The sequence below is a fragment of the Neopsephotus bourkii genome, unplaced genomic scaffold (assembly GCF_033783945.1).
Source record: "Neopsephotus bourkii isolate Nb327-2 ecotype Australia unplaced genomic scaffold, CSIRO-AGI_Nbou_v1 NB_1574, whole genome shotgun sequence".
Classification (NCBI taxonomy): domain Eukaryota; kingdom Metazoa; phylum Chordata; class Aves; order Psittaciformes; family Psittacidae; genus Neopsephotus; species Neopsephotus bourkii.
This window is the reverse complement of record NW_026902050.1, coordinates 1,987,255-2,007,654: the sequence shown is the minus strand read 5'-3', so window position 1 is coordinate 2,007,654 and position 20,400 is coordinate 1,987,255. Positions and strand designations below refer to the sequence as shown.

At 51.7% G+C, this 20,400-nt stretch overlaps 1 protein-coding gene across 1 annotated transcript in view; it reads right to left on the bottom strand.

The window, feature by feature from the left end:
* Window positions 1-10,113: 10,113 nt before the first annotated feature.
* The window catches only part of XXYLT1 (xyloside xylosyltransferase 1), a 37,352-nt gene continuing 27,065 nt past the window's right edge, over window positions 10,114-20,400 (bottom strand). The window contains exon 4 of the mRNA XM_061371491.1: window positions 10,114-11,252. Coding sequence (XP_061227475.1) covers window positions 10,856-11,252 — 397 coding nt within the window. The 3' untranslated portion in view covers window positions 10,114-10,855. The remainder of the gene's footprint in view (window positions 11,253-20,400) is intronic.

Below are 20,400 nucleotides of genomic sequence, written 5' to 3'. Positions count from 1 at the left end.
CCAGAGCTGATGGTGCTTCCCAGCACCGGATCAAGCGCAGAGCCCATTTTCCTGGCTGTGGAGGTGCTCTGCCGGGAGGTGTTGATTAGCTTGGCTGGTTGCTAATTGCCAGGAAGGGCCTGGCGCTCAGGTCTGCACGCCTGTTCTCCGGGAAGAGGGAGGCCAGGGCAGCCTCCATGTAGGACCAGCTCAGTTAAGCAGGAGGGCCCTGTATGGTGGGAAGGGCTCCCACCAGTGCCAGGGCTAGAAAAACCCTGCTGCTGGAGGACAGCTCCCTTCTCAACAACACGGATTGATAAAGCACAGCCAAACCCTTCAAGATTTCCATCTGTGTCTCACATCTGCACCTCCCACGCTAAAGGGAACAAAGCCCTCAGTATCCAAGGTGCATTGAGACAGCAGGGCCACAGCTGCGTGGTGAGCTGCTGCTTGCCCCTATGCATAACTGTGGCTGCCACCTCCCTTCTGTCTTACTTATTTATCTATCCCCCCCCCAGTCACCTGCAGCTCTGCCCTAGGGCTCTGCCTCAGCTTCCACAGAGAAACATCTGCACACCCATACAAACACCCATTGTTGTTCTGCCATGCAGCCACATGTGCCCCTGTGCAAGGAGAAGCACCGTCCCACCCTCCACTGCCTGTGCTTTAAAGCATGCTGGAGGGATTGACATCAGAATGCACTCGCCCTCCTCAGACACTCGCTCTGCTTTGCCAAGTGTCCCACAGTGCAGATAAAAGGGACACCCTGCTCCTTGGGCTGGGTGTTGAATGAAGCTGGTCTACGAGAGACGATGAGAGCGTTTCAAGCTTTTTGCCTATGATATCTAATAACGATAAGCCTCCTAAAAAGATGAAAGATGCCCTTTGGTGCACTTTGGAAGCAATAATAAGGCAGGAAGGAACGGCAGCCTTAAATTACTGTGAAAGCCGACGCCACCTTTTAACATTCAATGTGCAAAAAGCCTCTGTCCCTCCTGCATTGTAAGTGTGAGCAATAGTGACTGGAGATACTTCATGCCTCCTTCTGGCAGGTGCAAAAGCTGCCAACAGATATTGTCTTTCATGCTACCGTTTTCCTGTCTGGAGGCAGAGATTTGCAAGGTGTGGATGTAAATCCACGCAGAAAGCCTAGTTGGTGTTATCCTAATGCAGAATATACAGCAGAGAACAGAAGCCACTGCTACAGCCTGGCCTGGGAGCAAGGACCGGCCAGTGTCTGGGGCTGTCGCCTGACCAGGCAGAATAAAGCACCACATCTTGATTTATTTTGCTTTTTGATTTATAGCCAAGGCTCGTGCTGCAAAGTCTCCCATGCAACACCCATGGGAAGTCTTTCTTCAGGGCTGAAATTGTTTACTGGACTTAATACGAACAGCAACAGCTTTTTAGTTTCCTCTCAGGATCTCATGGCTTTCAAGACAACGCGGTGGGCAGGTTGTTTTCACCTGGCATTGTTCTGAAAGAAGAAAAATAGCTGAGGCCCGAGGGATTAACTGCCCTTCTGCCCTGTATGCTGGAAACATTTATCACTGTTCATACAGCTCTCCTCAATCTTTATTTCTATCAAACGCCTGTGACCACAGATCTCTGCCCTATCTGAAAGCATTTCTTCCCCATCAAACACAGATCGTGTGATGCTCCCTGGCGCATACAAGTTTCATGTTGCTAGAAAATTACAGTTTCCACATCAAGTGGACAAGGAGCTCTGCTGGTCCATGTACTCTGTGGAGCACGATGTGCTGCTGCCACAGGAGAGGCTGAAGCAAGGGGGGGACACAGGGACAAGTGAGGAGTGATGTCTCCATCCTCCTCTGCAGACCCCTGAGGGGCCCAGCTCCAGGAGAAGTGTCCTCAGGCCTCGGGATCTCCCCGGCATTCCCTCAGCCTGGGTTCAGCAAGATCCATGCCATGGGCCAGGAGGGCATCGTGGACCTTTCCAAGACATGCTCCTGGTGACCAGGAGCCTATCCTTTGCTAGTAGCGGTTCTCAGAAGGGATCCCACAGGCCTGGTGCTGGTGCCACAGGGCTGGGCATGAGCTGAAAATGCTGAGATCAGATTTTCTCCTAAAACAGTAAACCACACACTGCCTGTTCACAAGGGGTAAGGAATGGCCGTGACCCATGTTCCTGCCCCGTGGCGGGATGCTGCAGAGAGAAGAGAAGCACCCCCATGGCCTTCCCTGCACCATGCCAGCCATGGGCCATGGGCTGAACAGGTGGTGGTGGTGGGGACCCTTTCCTACAAATACCCCTTTTCTATAATTTGCTTTGTTTTAAGAAGGAGGAAACTGGTGCAAGCAGAGGACCCACCAGAAAGCAGTCCCAAACATCACCAGTGGACCTCACACCTGGCGTGGGAGTCAGGCTGGAAACCCCAAAAAACCCAACACAAACCCCAGCATTAGTTTTCCTTCTGTGTTTTCCTAAGAGCACCCTGAGCCACTCTCCACAGGGAGAGAGCCCATGCCAGGACGCAGGGCTTACACCGTGAGATTACCCCAGGTCTCTGCTCTTCACGCTGCCAACCCAGACAGGGAAATGGCATGGCAAAGATTTAGATTTACTCATAACTATAGAAAAAGCATATATCTGCACTCCTAAATACCCTCCTGCCTTTTTTGCAGGGGTTCATCGAGGGTCTGGAAGGCAATAGTAAGCCAGGTTTTGTAGCAGCATTGGGCATGGCTGCTGGTGGCTCTGAGCTGCTGTAGGAGACACTGGAGATGAGCAGCAGACACACATTACGTGCACTGGATACAGTACCTTAGTTCTTTCATCTGGAAAATAAACTATTACAGATTTGCTTGAAAGGGGCATTTTCTCTGATTGCCATCAATACTTCCAGCTATAGAAGTATCAGAGTATTTCCAACAGTTGTTTGTTATGGTAGTTTGAAAGGAGAAGAAACCATCATCTGATTATTTCTGAGGCAGCAATGAGATCGAATTAACAATATTTGGAAATATAAAAAGTAAACTACACGCAAATGGTTTGAAATGCAACAATATTTGCAGCTGATAATGGTAGTGTTCAACTGGTGAGACACTACTCTAATGACACACTCACGGAAAACGAGGAATATTTGCTTCCAGCTAATTGCTGAGCTTCTATGTTGTGTAATACCACAAAGTGCGTCCTAAATAAATCATCATTTGATCTTGAAGGTTGTGCAACAAAACTCCTCAATTGCCTTTTCTCATCATCGAAAGAATTTGGGGATTACAGGGGAGATTTTGTTTTTCCAGCTTTGAGAACATGGAAGCGCAGAGGCAAGCCCTGGCAGGACGGTTATCTTTATGCCATGCCATCTGCAATGATCTGGAGATGTTTCCCAGGTCAGGCACTTCCTTGTGTGTGAAGGGGCTGGGGACCAGGCACAAAGAAGCTGCCACTGCCCCCCCCAGCACTGCAGCTCCCTGCACCCCTGCTCAGAGCAGCTCACGCAGGATGACCCCCAGCCCATTGCTAACATCCCAGAACTCTCCCTGCAGCTCACAGGTGTGGGGCAGCCACAAATGTCCTTTCCTTCAGCCCAGTCCCTGCTGCTGCCCTCAGCACTGATTTAGCTTTGGTCAGGTCCATGCCCGCTCTTGCATTACCAAGGCTGCTATTCTGCAAGCAGCTATCAAGTGCTTGGAGAGTATCAATTATGGTTTTTAGATGACTGATCTGCAGAAAGAAAAGTTATTTTGAGAAGGATAAATGTAGCTGAGACCATTACATATAATTCGTGTCAGCCCACAGCATTCCTGCACTGCTGGGTGCGGTGGCACTTCAAACTCCATGTCCTGTCTCAGATGTGACTTTGAGGGCAGGGGGACTTCACTTTCAAGTGTTGCTGCTTGAGGACTTCTGACTGCTTTCTCCCCAGAGCCCTCCCTGCCACCCTCCCATGCCACTCTGCGTGCCCACCATACCTGGTGCTTTTACAGGCATGTCCCCAGCACCTTGGCTCATGTCCTTCCCAGTGTGAATGTGATACCTGCTGAACTGGCCCATCTCAACCACAGCAGGGTGGGCATCGCTACCCTGTGAGGGATATGAAAATGAAAGGGAGAAAAGGAGCTGCATCACCCCAGCACCCCTGGTTCCCAGGCCAGCATCCTGTCTCCTCTAGTCTGGGACATTTGGGACTGGCAGCTGAAAGGACAGCCAGAAAATCCAGCAATTCCCTTCTGGTTCCATGTCAGTGGTTCTCAGTCTCTGCTTCTTTTTCCCCTCTAAAACCAGGACAATATGGCTCCTTCAGATGGACGCTTGGCTAAACAGGGGCTGCAGGAATCCATGGGCAGGAGGAGCTGCAGAACTGCAGACTGGTAACTGGGTACTGGAGAACACAGAGCCATTTCTCAGTAAGGATCATGATAGGATGCTACTGCACCCACTCAGCCTGCCTGATGCTGCTGCCCAAATTCAGCTGACACATTTATTCATTAAGAACTTGATACTCTGTTTTTATGACAAGTATATAACTGCCTTGGCACTCCCTCCTCAGCCCAGCATTGTTTAAATACTTCTCCTATTATTATTACTCAGTAATGAATCTTATTACAGCTCTTGAGGGAAGGAGAAGATGGAACAACTCTGTGCATTTGATATCCTCATTCTTTCCTGGAGAAACTTCATTGGAGCAATGAATGGCGAAAGAAATCTAGCAGCATCTGCTAAAAAGTGTTTAAAGTTTACAAGTATATGGCTCATGGTGGAATATTTCATTACATTTGGTTTAATAACGCTGACTTCTTGTATTTCCTATTTTTGCAGTCTTCTGCTTTGAAAACGCAAAACTCTGGTGTGTCAGCACAGGCACATTGCATTGGCCTCCTACTGCTCCTTATCAACCACATGTTCTGCAGTTCTTCACATTGGCTCTACATTTCCCTCACCTGAACACCTCAGCGTCAGTAGCAGGTTCTGCCATGTCACCATTATCCCCCATTTTCCAGATAATGGTTTTAGGCTGGTTTTGCTGCAGGACCATAGGGCCTGTCATTGCACTGAGCATCCTTTACCTGACCAGCACTCCATGCCCCTGTTCCATGGCCAAGGGGCTCAGTATCATTTTTTCCTTACTGCTGCTGCTGTTGTTAAGCATTCCATATAAAACTCGTCCCTCTTGCGAGCTCGGCAGATCCTGCTGGAAGGGCATGTCTTTGCTGTGTTCCCCAGGTAGCCAGAGCAGTCCTCCAGCATAGAAAAGAGATGAGTTTGAAAGTAAAAAGCATGATGCAGGAAAAAACAAACATCATATTTTCTTTCTGACACGATGCTGAAAGCCCCACGTGCCACGTGGCATCTGCAAGCATTTTGTTCCCTAAACTGGGACTGTCCTTAGTACTTCAAAGGGTCTGTTTATCCTGACCAGCTCCAAGGAGGGGATACGTTATGACAAAGGCCCCAGATCTTTCAATAGCTGCAAAACGCACTTTGAGCAAGCGGTCTGTAGATGGTAAGCGGAGATACCTCACACAGTGCCTTCCGTGAACAGGGCTCTGCGTGCAGCCCTTGGCTCGCACGGCTTCAGGATCATCACCAGCAGGATCACAAACTGCTGCTAAGCAATGGCTGAGCGGGAGTGGAAGGAGAAGCTAGTGCTGGGGCTGTGCTGGTGATGGCTGTCACCTGGGACAAGTGCCCTGCCAGGGCTGAGGGGGCAAAATCCATGCAGAGTGAACTGGGAGAAAGAGCACAAGGGTACCTCTTTGGAGGGGAGATGGAGCCACAGGGCACAGTTTCCTACCTCCTACAACAGCAGTGGGATCACATCTGCCCCAGGAAGAACACTGACTCTCAGGATCACCCCTCAAACCGCTGAGCATCTCCTTCCCCAGGAGGACAACACTAAAGCCTCCTGCCAGGGCCAGGCCTAAGGCCCATTCTGGCAGCTCCAGACTGCTTTGTTTCCACTTTTTCTTCCGACAGGCAAATTGCCTGAATTAACATTGAGAATTAACACTGAGTTACAATACAGCTACAATATTCCTGTGAAATATCTCAACAAGGTAATTTGCTCCCCATTAGCCAATAAACGATTTCCAGAGGAGAACTGCACAAACAGAGCCCTGATGGTGCAGAAAGGACTAACAGGACCCGGCAGCAATTTGTTTGCAATTAGTGATTAAAGCCATGGAGGTTCATGATGGCCAAGAGGCAGAGCTCCTGAAAGCCTGGCTGAAACACTCACAGTTCTATGGAATGTGTCCTCTGTGGCTCTGCAAAGCTTGTAAGGAAAAGCTCACCAAACAGTAAAGCTGCCTAATAAAAACCTTCATTAAACAGGAAACCCATCAGTCACCGACCCATGTCCCCAGCTCACTGCTCCTTTCATGCCTCTTTTTTAGTCTCTGGGGGCACATTTCTGGGTGGTGCTGCTGCCTGCCCGCTCCGCTGCAGCCAGGCATCGCTTAGCAAAGGCAAGATCACAGGTTGGCTTTTTCTGTTGTTCTGCAAAGTCGGGAACTCCATCTCAGCTCTTAAGCCCGTTGTTATGGTTTGTGTTATTCTTGGCATGCTGGCCGGAGCGCGCTCCGTATGAATAGCAGAGAGCTGAAAAGTAAATATCGTATCCTCTGGGAGCAGCAGAAAGGAGAGGGTGGTTCTATTGCTTAATGGAGCACCCCCAGCGCCTGTTTGGGTTAGGCTTACAGTAATTGCTCCCTAGGTGAGTTTATACCAACAATTGATTGTTTCAAATGGCAAAGAAGTACAGATGAATAAGAGAATAAACACTGACAGTGTTATGAAACACAGGAGAGGAGAGTAAAAATCCCATGCAGCTCAAGCATGGGGCTGAAAGCAAAGCTGGACAGAAAATAGGGGATGCTGTTTGCTCTATGTGCAATTCCTTGTGAATGCTGAGTGATACAAGGAAAGAAATTGAATTTTCTACTTAAGCTCAAGCTACAGGAGCTACTTTCCACAGCCTGATCTTCCTCAAAGAGCTCAAGGAGACTCCCATCTCTATCTCCCTTCTGGAAAAACATGGCAAGCTGTGAGCGCGTGGTGAGAAGACAAGGAGCAGGAAGGCAACAGGCGTGATGGAGCAGCTCTGGGCTGAGTAACCTCAGTGTAAAACCCATTGTCCCCGTTCATGGGCCCTGGCTGGGCCACTGCAGCTCTCCCATGGGTGCAAGCCTCCATGGGTACAGCCCCATCCCTGCAGCCAGCCTGTGCTGGCAGGGCCCTGCTCCCCCCAGCTATGTCCCCCTGTATCCCAGCACTGTGTCTCATCTGCTGCTCCCCTTTCTCCTGCTGCATTTCCGAAAGGGCTCCAAACAGGCCAGATCTGGCCTCTGGAGTCTGCACAGGGGACCAGCACTGACCCAAGGACACGGTGCCAGCCCCGAGGACTAGGACCTGCCTGTCCACCCCTGAGCTGCTGCCACAGAGTCACTGCAGCAAACTCAGTGGCAAACCGGTGCTGCTGAATCATAGAATGGTTTGGGTTGGAAAGGACCTTAAGATCATCTAGTTCCAACCCCCCTGCATTGGCAGGGATGCCTCACACTAAACCATGTTGCCCAAGGCTCTGTCCAACCTGGCCTTGAACACTGCCAGGGACGGAGCATTTACCACTCTTTTGGGCAACCTCTTCCAGTGCTTCACCATCCTCACAGTAAAGAAGTTCTTCCTTATACCTAACCTGAACTTCCCCTGTTTAAGTTTAAACCCATTATCCCTTGTCCTATCACTACCGTCCTTGATGAAAAGTCCCTCTCCAGCATCCTTGTAGGCTCCCTTCACATACTGGAAAGCTATGAGTTCTCCACACAGACCTATCCAGGCTGAACAACCCCAACTTTCTTAGCCTGTCTTCTGAGCATCTTTTACTGTGCTTGTGCTAGTAGTAGCTAGTGCTGGTTGCAATGGTTGCAGGAGGGGATCCTCAGGTTTGACTTAGTGTGCCTGGCTTCGGAGTGTGAGGAGAGATGGGGATGGAAAGTTCCCATTCTTCCAGGAATTCCCACTGAAGGAAGGGCATGGGATGGCTCAGCAGTCCCCAGCTGGCTGGGCACCCAGCGCAGGAATGCCAGCAAGCTCTGAGAAGGGCGATCCCAGAGGCAGTGCCCTTCAAAAAGGCTGAGCTGGCAGCCCCACAGCAGCCAGCCCCAGGCAGCCACAGCGGCTTCTGCAGCTGAGCTCATTAGTGCCTGCAATCAGCAGGGCATGAAGGGGAGGTAATTACATAGGCAGCACAGCCCGGGCTGAGTGCAGGGTCTATATATAACTCTGTGCAGGTCTACACTGCCTGTGGTGCTTAGTCATGGCCCTGGGGACTGTGTGGGTCAGGATGGGGCAGGCACTGCTGCATGGGGAGCTGCTGCGGTGGGCCGTGTGTGGTGCCTGGGGAAAGCCATGCCGAGCTGAATTAAATGCTTCCCTCACTACATCCTTCCCAGCTGAAAAAGTGCTGCGAGTTTCCCAGTGGAATGCCATTTTGAACAAAAGGAAAAAGGGAAGGGGTTTTGGTGCTTTTTTGTTTGCTTGTTTTAAAACCCGAGGCTACAGTGGCCATATGAAGGTGTACCCCTCACAGCCCCCACAGAAAGGGAAAGGTGCTCCCAAGCCTATGGAGAACATTCCCCAGCCATAAGCGAAGAGTACCCAGAGCCTGGCCCAGCTCCAGGGGTGGTTGCGTGGCAGGGGGTCACCTGTCCGGGCTCCTGGGGCTAGCAGCCTTGGTGTCACCCTGTGGCAATACCATTCCAAACCCATCACGGTGCTTTCAGGCCAGCCCCGATACCCACAGCTGCCCTAGAGCTGCTCAGCTCCAGGAAGAAGCCACATTTGCTCATCGCCCCACTGCTCCCCAGGACCAGTGACATGAGCTGCCTGGCCTGTATTTCTAGCACAGCTGTTTCCAAACTGATGGCAAGGTCCTGCCCTGGCAGTTGACATCACATGTGTCGCTGGTGCCACCAGTGTGCCCTGACTGGCAATCACAGGGCTGAGTCCCCACAGCAGCATCGCTGGGCACAGCAGGGGCTGTGCATGTGGGGCAGCCCCGGGAGCCACTTGGGGCAGTCACAGGGGCCTTAGGACACACCAGGGTGGTAATGAAGCACCGATGCCAACCATGGGACCGTGACACTGCACCAGGAAGCCCTGCCTCCTCTCTGTTTTTCCCAGCATGGGGATGTCCGCTTCCAGCTCACACCTAAACCAGAGGAGGCACTGGCTGAGCAAAACCTGCCTGCCTCTGGAGTGCCAGGGCACAGCAGCAGCTCTGGCTGGCCAAGCCACTGCAAACCCCCCTTGTCCTTCAGGGTGCACCATCACCATGCATCACCCACCCTGGATCCCGCACTTCTGCAGCCTCCAGCACCCTGGCTGACTGCCTTGCCTTGCACAGCACAGCCTGATTGATCACCTTGGGCTTTCGTGAAAATGTGAATCTAATGCAGCAGGCTACTGCTTCTTTCACTCACCCTCTTATCACCTCTTCCTTCCCTGGGGATCTGAAAACACTTAAAGCTGAGCTTTTGTGCTGTTTGGAAATGGATAGGCCCAGCAAATGAAAGAAGGCTGCATTAGGGGTGCAGCCTGTGTTGCAGCCTGCTGCTCCCCTGACATCAGTCAGAGGGGAGCCTCTCCCTCAGTTCATGGGCACAGGGAAAGAGCCCAGGAAACTCCTGCTACACACTGTAAGTGCTGTTACTAGGCTAAGCAGTAATTGGGTCCCTGTCCCTCTTTCTTGCACGTGCACATCACACAGACGCACACATAGACAACCTGGCTCAATGTGAAAACAAGCAGGGCTGAAAGTGGGGTAATGTGCTTGTGCAGCTCCGCTGACAGGGACCTGTACAGGAGCCTGCACCCAGCAGCCAGGCCAGCTGAGACAGGATTTACTGAGGGAGCAGAGCGCTCTCACAGCAGAGGCACCTCCCAGTGCCTTCCAAACCAACCCCTGGTGATACTGGTTCAAAATTGTTTCTGTGCTAGCCTGTTTAGTTGCATCACTCACTGGGGACAGATGTAGGATAAGTTATGTGGGGCACCACATTCAACTGCCCAACAGATATACATCAGCTACTTTTTAATCATGACAAGAAGAGCATGAAACCTCCCATCGCCCAGACAGTTGTGCCGCAGAAAACCAGCCAAGTGCATTTCACATCTGCAGCTTTATTCTTGTATGAAAGGTTAAAGGCAAAGCTAGAAAAATGAACCTACTGGTACACACTCACTGAATGCTTCTAAGGCAAGATAGGGACGTAAAACTTTTATTGCTACAAAGAACCAATGGAAGGCTTTAAAGCACATCTAGTGTTCAGTTTTTATTTGTGAATAGGCAAATTTAAAGCAGCTTTTCAGTCTTTAAAGCCCTCTCGCCTTTCTGGAATGCTTCAAAAATAAGATAACCTGAGGATGGTGTCTTCTCTCCGGAGGGATGAGACAGATGCTCTGCATGAGGTGCAGAAATGGACCACCAAGGAATGCCAAATGAAACCCAACTGCCTGGCTGTGGGCTCCTGCTGCTCGTTAGACAAGGCAAGGCTGCACAGCACCCTGCCACATGCAAAAGCAGCAGTCACCTGATGGCCCCTTGGCTGTCCCCATGCCTGAGTGGCCGTGGCACAGATGGGCACCACATACTTGCCCCAAGCAGAGCCAGGGGCTGAGCTCCAGGCACAGTGAGTGTGAAATGTCCTGCTCCAGCTACTGGACTGCACTTCCTCCTGGAGCAGTGAGGCCATAGGCAGTGAGATACTGAACATTCTTGGGATCCTAAGGGATCCCCTGGGATGCAATGGATGGGGGCTGGCCACCCTTCCCAAGGGATTGCTGGTGCACCCACTACAGCTCTGCAGGGCTGGCTGCAGCCCAAGCTGCTCCAGGGGTGTTGGTGCCCTAGTCTTCAGGAATTGGAGTGTTGCAGTTCCCATGATAAATTTTGACCTCACCCTTGCACTGGAAGTACTGGTCAAACACGTCGCTGTATCCATGGTCCTTCCACCATGTGCAAAGCTGCCGATTCCACGTACAGTCAAGCACATGGAAAAGCTCAGGGTGCTCCATCCCCACCATGGTGAAGAAATCCTGGTCCCCGAGGTGGCCCTTGAAGTGGTACTTCTCTGTCAGATTCTGCACCATGGAGGGCTCCAGCAGCTGGTTGTAGAGCCTGGACTGCCTCATGGCTTCCAAGTTCAGGAGCAGGACACCGCTGTTGAAGCCAGGCAGCCCATCAGGAGGGGGCTCCCCCACTTTGGTTTGGGGGTTCTCGCGGCGGTACTGCCAGAATGTGTGCCTGTGAAGAGGAAAAACAGGAACGGGGGAGTCAGGGAGTGCAGCTCAAAGAACAGCCACGTCAAGTCTGGGCAGGTCTGGATCACAGCACAGGACCTACCACCCAAGGGAGCTCGCAGTGTTTGTCCTTTGCTGGCTGAAGGCACCCAGAGCAGCCTGCTGCTTCACAGGCTGTGTCACTCTCCAACCCCCTGCACAGGATGCTGCCCAGACTTCAAACCACTACCCTTGGTCTCTCCTAAAGCCCCTTTTGTTTCTAACAGCATCACTCTGGTGAGCCAACTGGACACAGGATCGTGTGACAGCTCACATGGCTGTGCGGGTAGACAAAACCACATCCCCAGTGCCTAGGGGGAACCACCAGAAGTGCCCCCTAGCTGATACATGCCAGGAAAATGTCCAGCAGTTAATGGGATCTCAGCAGCAGAGCTCGCAGCATCATTATTATTATTTGATTACGGGGAAGCTCCAGATCAAAGATCAGCCCCAGCTTGAGGCTGTGCAAAAAGGCTTGAAGTAAATCTGAGTAGCAGAAACAGTTCTTAAAAATAGAAGAAGAAATCCAATGGCAACAGGGCATTAGCTAAGCGAGCACTGCTGTAGTAGCTCTAGCAGATGCAATCTTCACTAGCTAATTTCCAGCTGCCAAGGAGAAAACAGCAGTGCAAGTATAGCAATGCACAAAACTAACTGATTCAAATGGGAAACATTTAGACGACCTGAGCAAGCAGCCCAAAAATGTCTTTGGCTCCTTCCTCAGCCCTGGGGCAGTGAGCACACCTCACCATACACACACTGGCTGCTCCCACTTGCAGGAACTGAATTCATCCCATGCTATTAACCAAGTGGCTGGGGTTGAACCTGCCCCAAAAGATCACTCCCATTCAGACTGAAAGCCTTCTGTCCCAATCAGCACCCTTTGCTGCAAAGCTGGGCAGCTGGGAGCTGGCTGAGCCTGTGGTCCTATCCCACCATTTGACAGCCCAGGCCTGCCAGCACTGAGGTTTTCTTCCAGCCCTAACACTTCAGGTAAAGCTACAGCAGTTTTGGGTTTTGGCATTTTGCACCTTGCTGTGAAGATGTCAGGGAGAAACACCGTTATAAAGAATAAGCCAAGCCTGTCACTGGTTTCTCTCCAAATCTGTCAGTCACTGACCAGAGTCTCCATGCATCTCCCAGGAACAAGAAATTTTTGGTACATGGCATGAATTTAGCACCCAAATGTTTAAAGTGTTCCCACGCTTGAAAGCTGAAGCTGTGCTAATTCAGATGTAAGGAGATGCAGGGACATTAGCTGCTGGGACACCTCCAGAGTCACAGTAGGCAGTCCCCCACATTTAAACTGAAATCTTTCCTGTCAGAAGCTGTGTTCAGGTCCAACAGGCACTTGCTCAGGAAATCCTACAGTTTGTACACAGATCAGACTATTAAATTCATCCTTCTGGCCTGTCCTCCAGATCTCCAGCACAGCACTGCAAGACTGGCCGAGGTGAGAGCCAGGATTCAACAGCCACCAGCAGAATTGTCCCAGCAGAAAATGTGGGTCTATTAATGATGCCAACTATGAGCACCTTTTCTATTCCCTGATCTGGAGCACCACAACCATCATGCAGCATTGCTTCCTTACAACTTTCCATTTAGATGCTTTAGAACAAAGCCTCTGGTATTTCTCATTTCAGGAAGGGTCTTTACACTGCTCCCTTTCACCCAATTCAGGACAGAAGGGGTTTTTCCAAGAACCAGTTTTCCATGGAAGGAGGGCTCAGACTTTGAGCAGCCATCTCCAGGTCTCCCAGGGAAGGGGAGTGGAGGATGGCTGCCTTACCAGAGCCCACAGGCAGCAGCACTCCTTTGATCTAAAGGGCAGGGAAGGGATAAAAGGGCTTTGCCTCTGCAAAGAGCAGTTATATCTTGGGGAGAGGCACCAGGTCACTGTGAAGACAACTCATGAATGCTCATGCAAAAAGGAAGGCAAAATGCTCTCCACACTGCATGAGACGGAAGCTCAATCTGCAAAGAGAAGACACAGCCAGGGACTGATCAGCCTCCCAAAGTGCTCAGGTCCCGGGGACTGAGCAGAGACTGGCTCAAGACCACCTCTGCACACTCTGCTCTTTCTGCTTCTCCCTGTCAGTGCCAGGAAAGCCTTCACCATGTCCAAAAATTGATGCTGGAATCTGGCAGGAGGGAGAGTGGAAGCAGTGCTGTGGAAGAAGGCACCTTTATACCCCCCCTCTGCAGCAGAGCTCACTCCTTCCACATTCTTACCTCTAAAACACGCTGCCCAAGGTAAGGGATGGGATTACAGCCCTTTGCAGGTAAGACAGGAAAAGCGCAAGAGCCCAAGCCCCCAGCATCTCTAGGCCATAGTGGGGTGAAGCAGATCTGTATCAAATGAATCAATTTTCCAGCAGCACCGTTCCCCAGCGGATTACTCAGTGATGGCTGATAACAAGGGGGGAGTAACGCGCCCTTTTCTTCAGGGAGAGAAGACCGCCCTAGAAGTAGCAATTGTTCAGCCCTTCCTCTCAGCACTGGCGTGATGGGGCCATCCTCCTCTGGCTGCGCATGGGGACCATGGGGAAGCAGGGCTGGGTGGGGAGGACGGGGATGTCCCCAGGGAGTGATGCCGGGGCGAGATTCAGGATGCGATGAGCTGTGGGCGGCTCTGCGGCACGGACGGCTTGGGAGCCCGCTCGCAGCACACTGCAGCCTTGCCAGTACTGGGTTCAGGCCAACCAAGGGAAAGGTATTCTGGTATGGCCACTGGCAGCACGTGGATTTCATTTGGCTTTTGTCCTTCTAATGGAGAGTTTTGGTGCTGTCCTTCTGCTGGGGCCAGGACAGAGAAGAGCACCGAAAAGCACCTCCACCCATTTGGAATTGGAAAGAGTAGTGGGTACAAGAGCATTGTTTTCTTTGGAGGAGATGGAGCTGGGGAAGCACAGCAACCAGCCAACAACTAACCCAGCCTGTGCCCTTCACTGCTCTGTCCTGCCCTACATCAGCCCTTGGCACTCACCTCAAACTGTGGCACAACATGGGGGAAAATCCCAGGGCTTGATGAGCATGCTGTCAGGATGCAGAGAGGGTGTTTTTGGGCTAGCCCTAGAGACAACCATTTAGGAACTGAACCCCAGTTGGATACCATGGAGATGTCTCCCTGCCCCAAGCCCCTGGAGCAGGTGGGATCTCCCTTGGGACAGGCAGTTCAGGCAGGGCAGCCTGTCACCAGCCTTGGCTCTGGGGTGCCCTCCTCCCTGCCCCCCCGGGAGTGAAAACCAGGGCAGGAAGGCAGCCTGGAGATGCCGGGATGCAACAGGGCCAGGATGTAATGGGTCAGGAAGCTGCTGGCCAGGATGAGGGGAGGAGAAAGGAAGAGGAGGCATTTCAGGCTTTTGTTAACCTCTAGACTGGAGGGGAAAGAGGTGACCCTGGGCTCCAGCCCCTGTAGCATGGTGTAGGGGAGCCGTGCGGGGCCGCTGCCGCAAGCACCCGCCTGCAGCCCCAACGGGCTTTGCTTTGAGGAGCTGTTTATAAACAGAGCCGGCGTGTGCTAGGAAACATCTGGAGAAGAGCATTTCCAAGCATTCAAATGCTGGGCTCAGGCAGCCCAGATAAAAACCCCTTCTTCCACTGTGACTTCCCTTGCTGCCTGGCGCAGGGCGCTCCCGGCACCTCCCCTGCCTCGCAGCCCAGTGATCACGAGCCTCAGCTCAGGCAGAGCTGCCATCGCACCCTTTAAAACTGGGGATAGCTGCCAGGGGCAGACAGGACTGCTCCAGCTGTCAGCTGTATTTTGCCTGTCCTTCCCTTGCTTTCACGCACAGCAAGAGGAAAAACCTGGGTGGGTGGAAGACGTTGTCCAAATCCATGGACTTGCTTATTTCAGCTCTGGGTTATGGGACAACTTTGTTGGATGACTTGGAAACTGCTGGTAAAGCAGCAGGGTCCTCTTGCTGGAATGAAAGGTAAGGTGCCAGGTGGGTGACCAACAGCAAGCCTGGAGCACTGACCCCACAGGCAGCAGACTGGGCTTTTGTGCCTGTACCATCTGAGATGTTCAAGAAGCTGCAACCTTGCCACGTCGGCTGCATGGCTGCTACTGGCCTTGCTGATGAGGGTCTGGATCCTCCCCATGCAAGACGGGCAGTAGCAGTGGGCCAGCACTTTGAAGACATGCTTTGTTACCAAGTCCCTTTCATGAGGATGAAGGCTGGGAGACCCGGAGTCCCATCCAGCCAGGCGCAGGGCTCCTGGCACAAAAGGGAAGCATGGGCTGCCGGCCGTCCCTCTCTGCGTCACTCCGGCAGCAGCCCTGCCAGCCCAAACACCAACTAAAACAACAAGCGCACGCTCTCGCTACTTCTAAATATGCTTTTTGGTTCCTGAGCCAGAAAACAAATGTCTGGCAGCATTATCCCCAGCTGCAGCTGCTGGCAAATGCTGCTGTTCCTGTGCAACAAGCACCGAGGCGTGAGCGTGCTGTGCTCCTCACTCCATGCCACTACTAGCGCTCCCCTGGGAGGGCAGGACGATGAGGCATGTGGCTGCAGTTCTGCTGTGCAATCCCCAGCCAAGCTGCCCACCTGGTGGTGCCCGGGGAGCTGGCTAAGGCAGTGAATAGCATGGGAAGTATGCAGTGTTCTGAATGGTATGGAGGACATGGCTGAAATGGAGGAGGGGAGAGCAAACAGAAGGGGTAAATAACTGTAAAGGCTTCTGGGGTAACAGATGTATGCTTAAAAGCCACCTTGTTCCCTGCAACCCGGATGATGGTGTCTTCAGCCAGGGGATGATCGTGGCTTTTGCCCCTAATTGTCAGCAAGAAGTAAGAGCACAGCCAAGAAATCTCCCTGTACCTTTCTCATCTTGGCTCAACCTTGCTGTGGCAGGCAGCTGCCTGCCCCTTGCCACCACTCAGCTCAACCGAGATTAACCCTCTGGAAAAGGCTGTTGTCCCTTCCTCCAGATCCCCTCCAAGGGCACTGCTGCAGTGAAGATGGGCCCTTCTGACTTTCTGCCACAGCTAGAGGTAAGCAGCTCCCCCAGGGCTGCATTCAGAGTAGCATCTGATCTACACTACCCCTTCGCACCCCAGCACTGCCGGACTCTGGCTGGGGTGAGCTCAGCCCTGCTGCATACAGAGGCTTTGCAACAAAGTGGCCCTTGTTGCTAATTGCTTGTTTCCCACGTGCAAACACTAAACCCCTTAAGGAGCTGGGGTGGCAGGTTAAGTACCAGGCTGGCATAACGAGCCTTCACTGAGGCTGACCAGCTTGTGTAACCCAGGAAATCTCAGCTCTGTGCTTCTTGGGAGCAATGGCATCACCAACACAGTGAATGCCCCTTGCTCTGCACTGAAAAACATCACCATGGTGCAAACCAACCCCCAATCCCAGCCCAGGACAAAGTGCAGGGTGTGTTTGTTGGTGTGCACACCAGGACCACCTTACCCTCCTCTGATGAGGTCATAGCGAGGGCCCAGCTCAGGAAGGACTCCAGCCCTCCCTTGGAAAACGCTGACAAATTGCGTTCTTCAATGAAGACATCAGTAATTCCTGAACAGATTTCTCACGTAATGCACAGATTATGTCTCTACAGCACTGTTCCCTACTACAGCACCATCTGCATGCCAAGCTTGTAAAAGGACTGTATTTGGAGCAGCAAATTGATTCTTGATGATTACATTTCTGTGTGAACTTAACAGTCCAAAAATGGGCACACTTAAACAGATGATCGGTAGCAACTTGTGAACACAGCTTGCACGCAAAACCCTTCCTTGGGACATAGATTTACAACTCCCCCCAAATTTTTGCACCCCACACTGGTGCTGAAATCACCCTCTGAACAGAGGTGCAACCTTAAATCCTTGTCTGGGTTGTAGATCGGTTTCCTTCCCTCTATCAAGCATGGCACTAGTGGCAGGGGAGAATGACTGGCTGTGTGCATCAGATCATCTGCTCCTTCAGCACTGGGGAAGGATGGGGTCAGCCTGTTCATGGGGCACTTTCAAACACTGTGAGCCTAATTAGTGCCAGAACAGCAGATTTCTGTTAACTGTGAATGGACTCTGCTCTGGTAGTGCTCTCCTGCCTGCCTCAGAAGCACAGGCAGCCTGTCCTGGGCCACTCTTTCCCTCCAAGGGGTCTCTTGGGAGCAGGGAAGATGTTTTCCCTTCACAGATGCTCACCTGGTGCTGTGGGGAGGAGAAATAAAAGGCCTCCATGCCTGTACAGGAGTCTCATCCACGGAATGTTGTGCTGCCACAGGGGAGTTCTGGCACTGGAGTTCTGGAGGGAATCGCCACTGAGCTTTAGAGAGCAAGAGGACATTGTGGGAACCCCTCCAGAGGATTGTTGTGAGCTTCCTCGTGTAGCACCAGCACCGTATCACTCCACGAAGCATTCCAGCTATGCATCCAAACCTCTCCGCTTCCTGCAGTTTGTTTGCTCCTCCATCAAAGGGCTTCAGCTCTTGGAAGCTCCTTCTCTACTAAGTGCTGGTGAGGAAGCCCTTGGCTGAGAGGCCCCATCCGCTACTCCCTGGCCCACCTCCGGATGCTCAGCCCCAGCAGTCACTTTCCAGAGTAGACAAGAGCTAAGCTGGGCTTGTTTGAGACCTCTGCTACCATCTACAGCCCAGACTCCCCTCTCCACCATGCTGCAAAACCTTCTCTGAGGTGCAAGGAGATAAGAACGCCTCCACTGCAGAGGCCACTGCCCATGAATAGCATTTTTCTTAGCAGCCCCAAAACAGGTTGTGACCTCCTTCACAAGCATCATGGATCAGCATGGACCTGCTCTGTTTTCTGCACATGGTTTCCCATGTCAAAATGTAACTACTGAAGATGACAGCAGTTGTGCAAATACCCATCTGGATCTAACCACCAGCTCACATTGCTCAGCATGCAGAGGCTGGTGAGCTACCAGTGCAGCCAGGTATTCCAGCAACCCCAAGATGCCATCAGTGTGACACCTACCTCTAGACACTGAAACTGAGATGTTCAGGAACTGAAACTGAGAACTCAGGAGTTGAAGACAAGTGCAGGTACGGTAACTGATGCATGCTCACCTGATGCACCCTGGACTTGTGCGCTACGGCCAACAAAAAACCTCAAACCAAAATAACATAGCAAAGTCACAGCAAACTTCCCAGGCAGCCCTTGCAAGTGAAGACTGCCATCCATGTGTGCTCTCTGCAGTACTGCAAAGCCCTTGGAAAGAAAACTTGAACCCATTCTTGGAGACCTGACTGCCTCAGCTAAACACACACAGGTGTCTTGGTTACTGGCAAAAAAATCATGGCTGCAATGTCCAATATGTCCAAAGGGACAGTTAATAGTATTATCAATAGTATTTATGCTAATCGATGCACAGTTGTGGTTGTCAGATCTTGTCCTACTTATTAATTGGTTTAAAATGACATTTCAAGTTTGCTCGGTAATGGGAGTAAGTGCAACAGGTCCTATATATTACTGACGTGCAGAGATGTAAAACAACAAAACCCCTCACTTTTTTTTTTTTTTTAATCAGAAAGTAATGCTGCACTCCTGAAATCAGTTCTGCTGCCAGTTCTTTACAGGTTCTGCTTGTTCCCTAATTCTGGATGCTTCTTGGTAGCCGTTCCCAAAGAATCCTTAGAACTGTGCATCAATCAGCAGCATTTGCTACAAATGAAGTCAAAGCCTTGAAATGGTTTCAAATCCAAAGCGTGCAGGGTCTGGCTTGCAGGGCTGTGGGCAGGCAGCACTGGCATCGCCATTCCTGGTGGGGCACAGGCAAGGCAAATTCCCCTGCTTTCACTGACTGAGGGGCTTGGGAAACAGCCTGTCATGACAGGCAACTCCCTGTTCCCCAGGGGAGCAGCATTTGGGAAAACAGCAGTCTCCATATCAGGGCAACGTGCCTGCATGAGGAGCTGTGAAACCAGGAGAACTCAGGCAGCAAGACCTGCCTGCTGGAGATAGTTATCTCCAACCCTGGAAAGCTCCATTCCAGGCAACAGCCCACCTGCACTGCTGTATCATACAAACACCACTCAGGGAATCCAGCTGCTCCCCTTGCCTGCAGCTGTCTGCAGCACTTTGGGTTTTATTTAGATCCCAAGAGAAGGTACAGGACGTACTGTCTCAGCCCAGACATGTCGACAGCCCAGCCTTGCCGTGGATTCAGCATTAGCCTTCTCGCAGCCCAGGATAATTCCATTCCTCTTCCAAACTTCTGACAACCTGACTTAGCACCACTGCTGCTGAGCTCCCAGCAAACACTGCGCACTGAAAGTACCATGCCTCTGGGTCTGCAGGTTGCACAGGCTTGCTTCCGCTCATTAACGGACTTCTCTGGGTTATTTTACCAGCTCTCAAACAAACAAAACCCACGCGACAGAGCACACAGCACACCTACAGGAGCTCTCACATGATCACAAGCAGAAACAAAGCTTTTCCTTTCACAAAATAATGTCTCATGCAAGCTCTCCCCAGGTTTGAGGCAGAAGCAAACGCAAATGGCCTTGCAGCCATACAAGGACCAAAGTGTTTCTCCTTTCTAGTCTGCAGCTGTCTCTTTGATGTAGATATCCTTTCCTGCAGGACAAACTCACATCAATTCCAGCACTGTGCATTCCCAAGATGCATCTAGCTTTTATTAGCTTCTTGTCACATGGGCAGCAGTGAAGATCTCACCCAACATCAGGAATGGAGGCTGCAGCTACCCTTTCAGCCCCAGCTATGTTCATCCTTGGACCTGAGAAGGTCTAAGATCTCTCCTGAGGTCCACCCTCACAGCAGTACCTTGCTCCAACCTGGAGCAAGGGGGTGAAAGCAACCACCTGAGGACCTCCTATGGGGTGAGGTGCTTTTTGTTGCCAGCAGACCCTTCCTCTCCAATGAGAACTTCAAGGGGAGCAATGTAAGGGCAGCACTGAGGGCCCTAGGTGGTACCAGCACACGGCAATGCCAGTAACACCACCAGCATCACATAAGAAGTGAAGAGACCAGGATGGTGCTTGGTATGGGACGGGGAGCATGGCAGGGCACACTGGTCCACGGTCATCCCGAGGTTGCCAAGAGCAGCTGTGCAATCACTGTTCTGCTTCCTCTCACACACCACCAATGTGACTGGAAGGATCCATAACCAGGAAACCTGGTG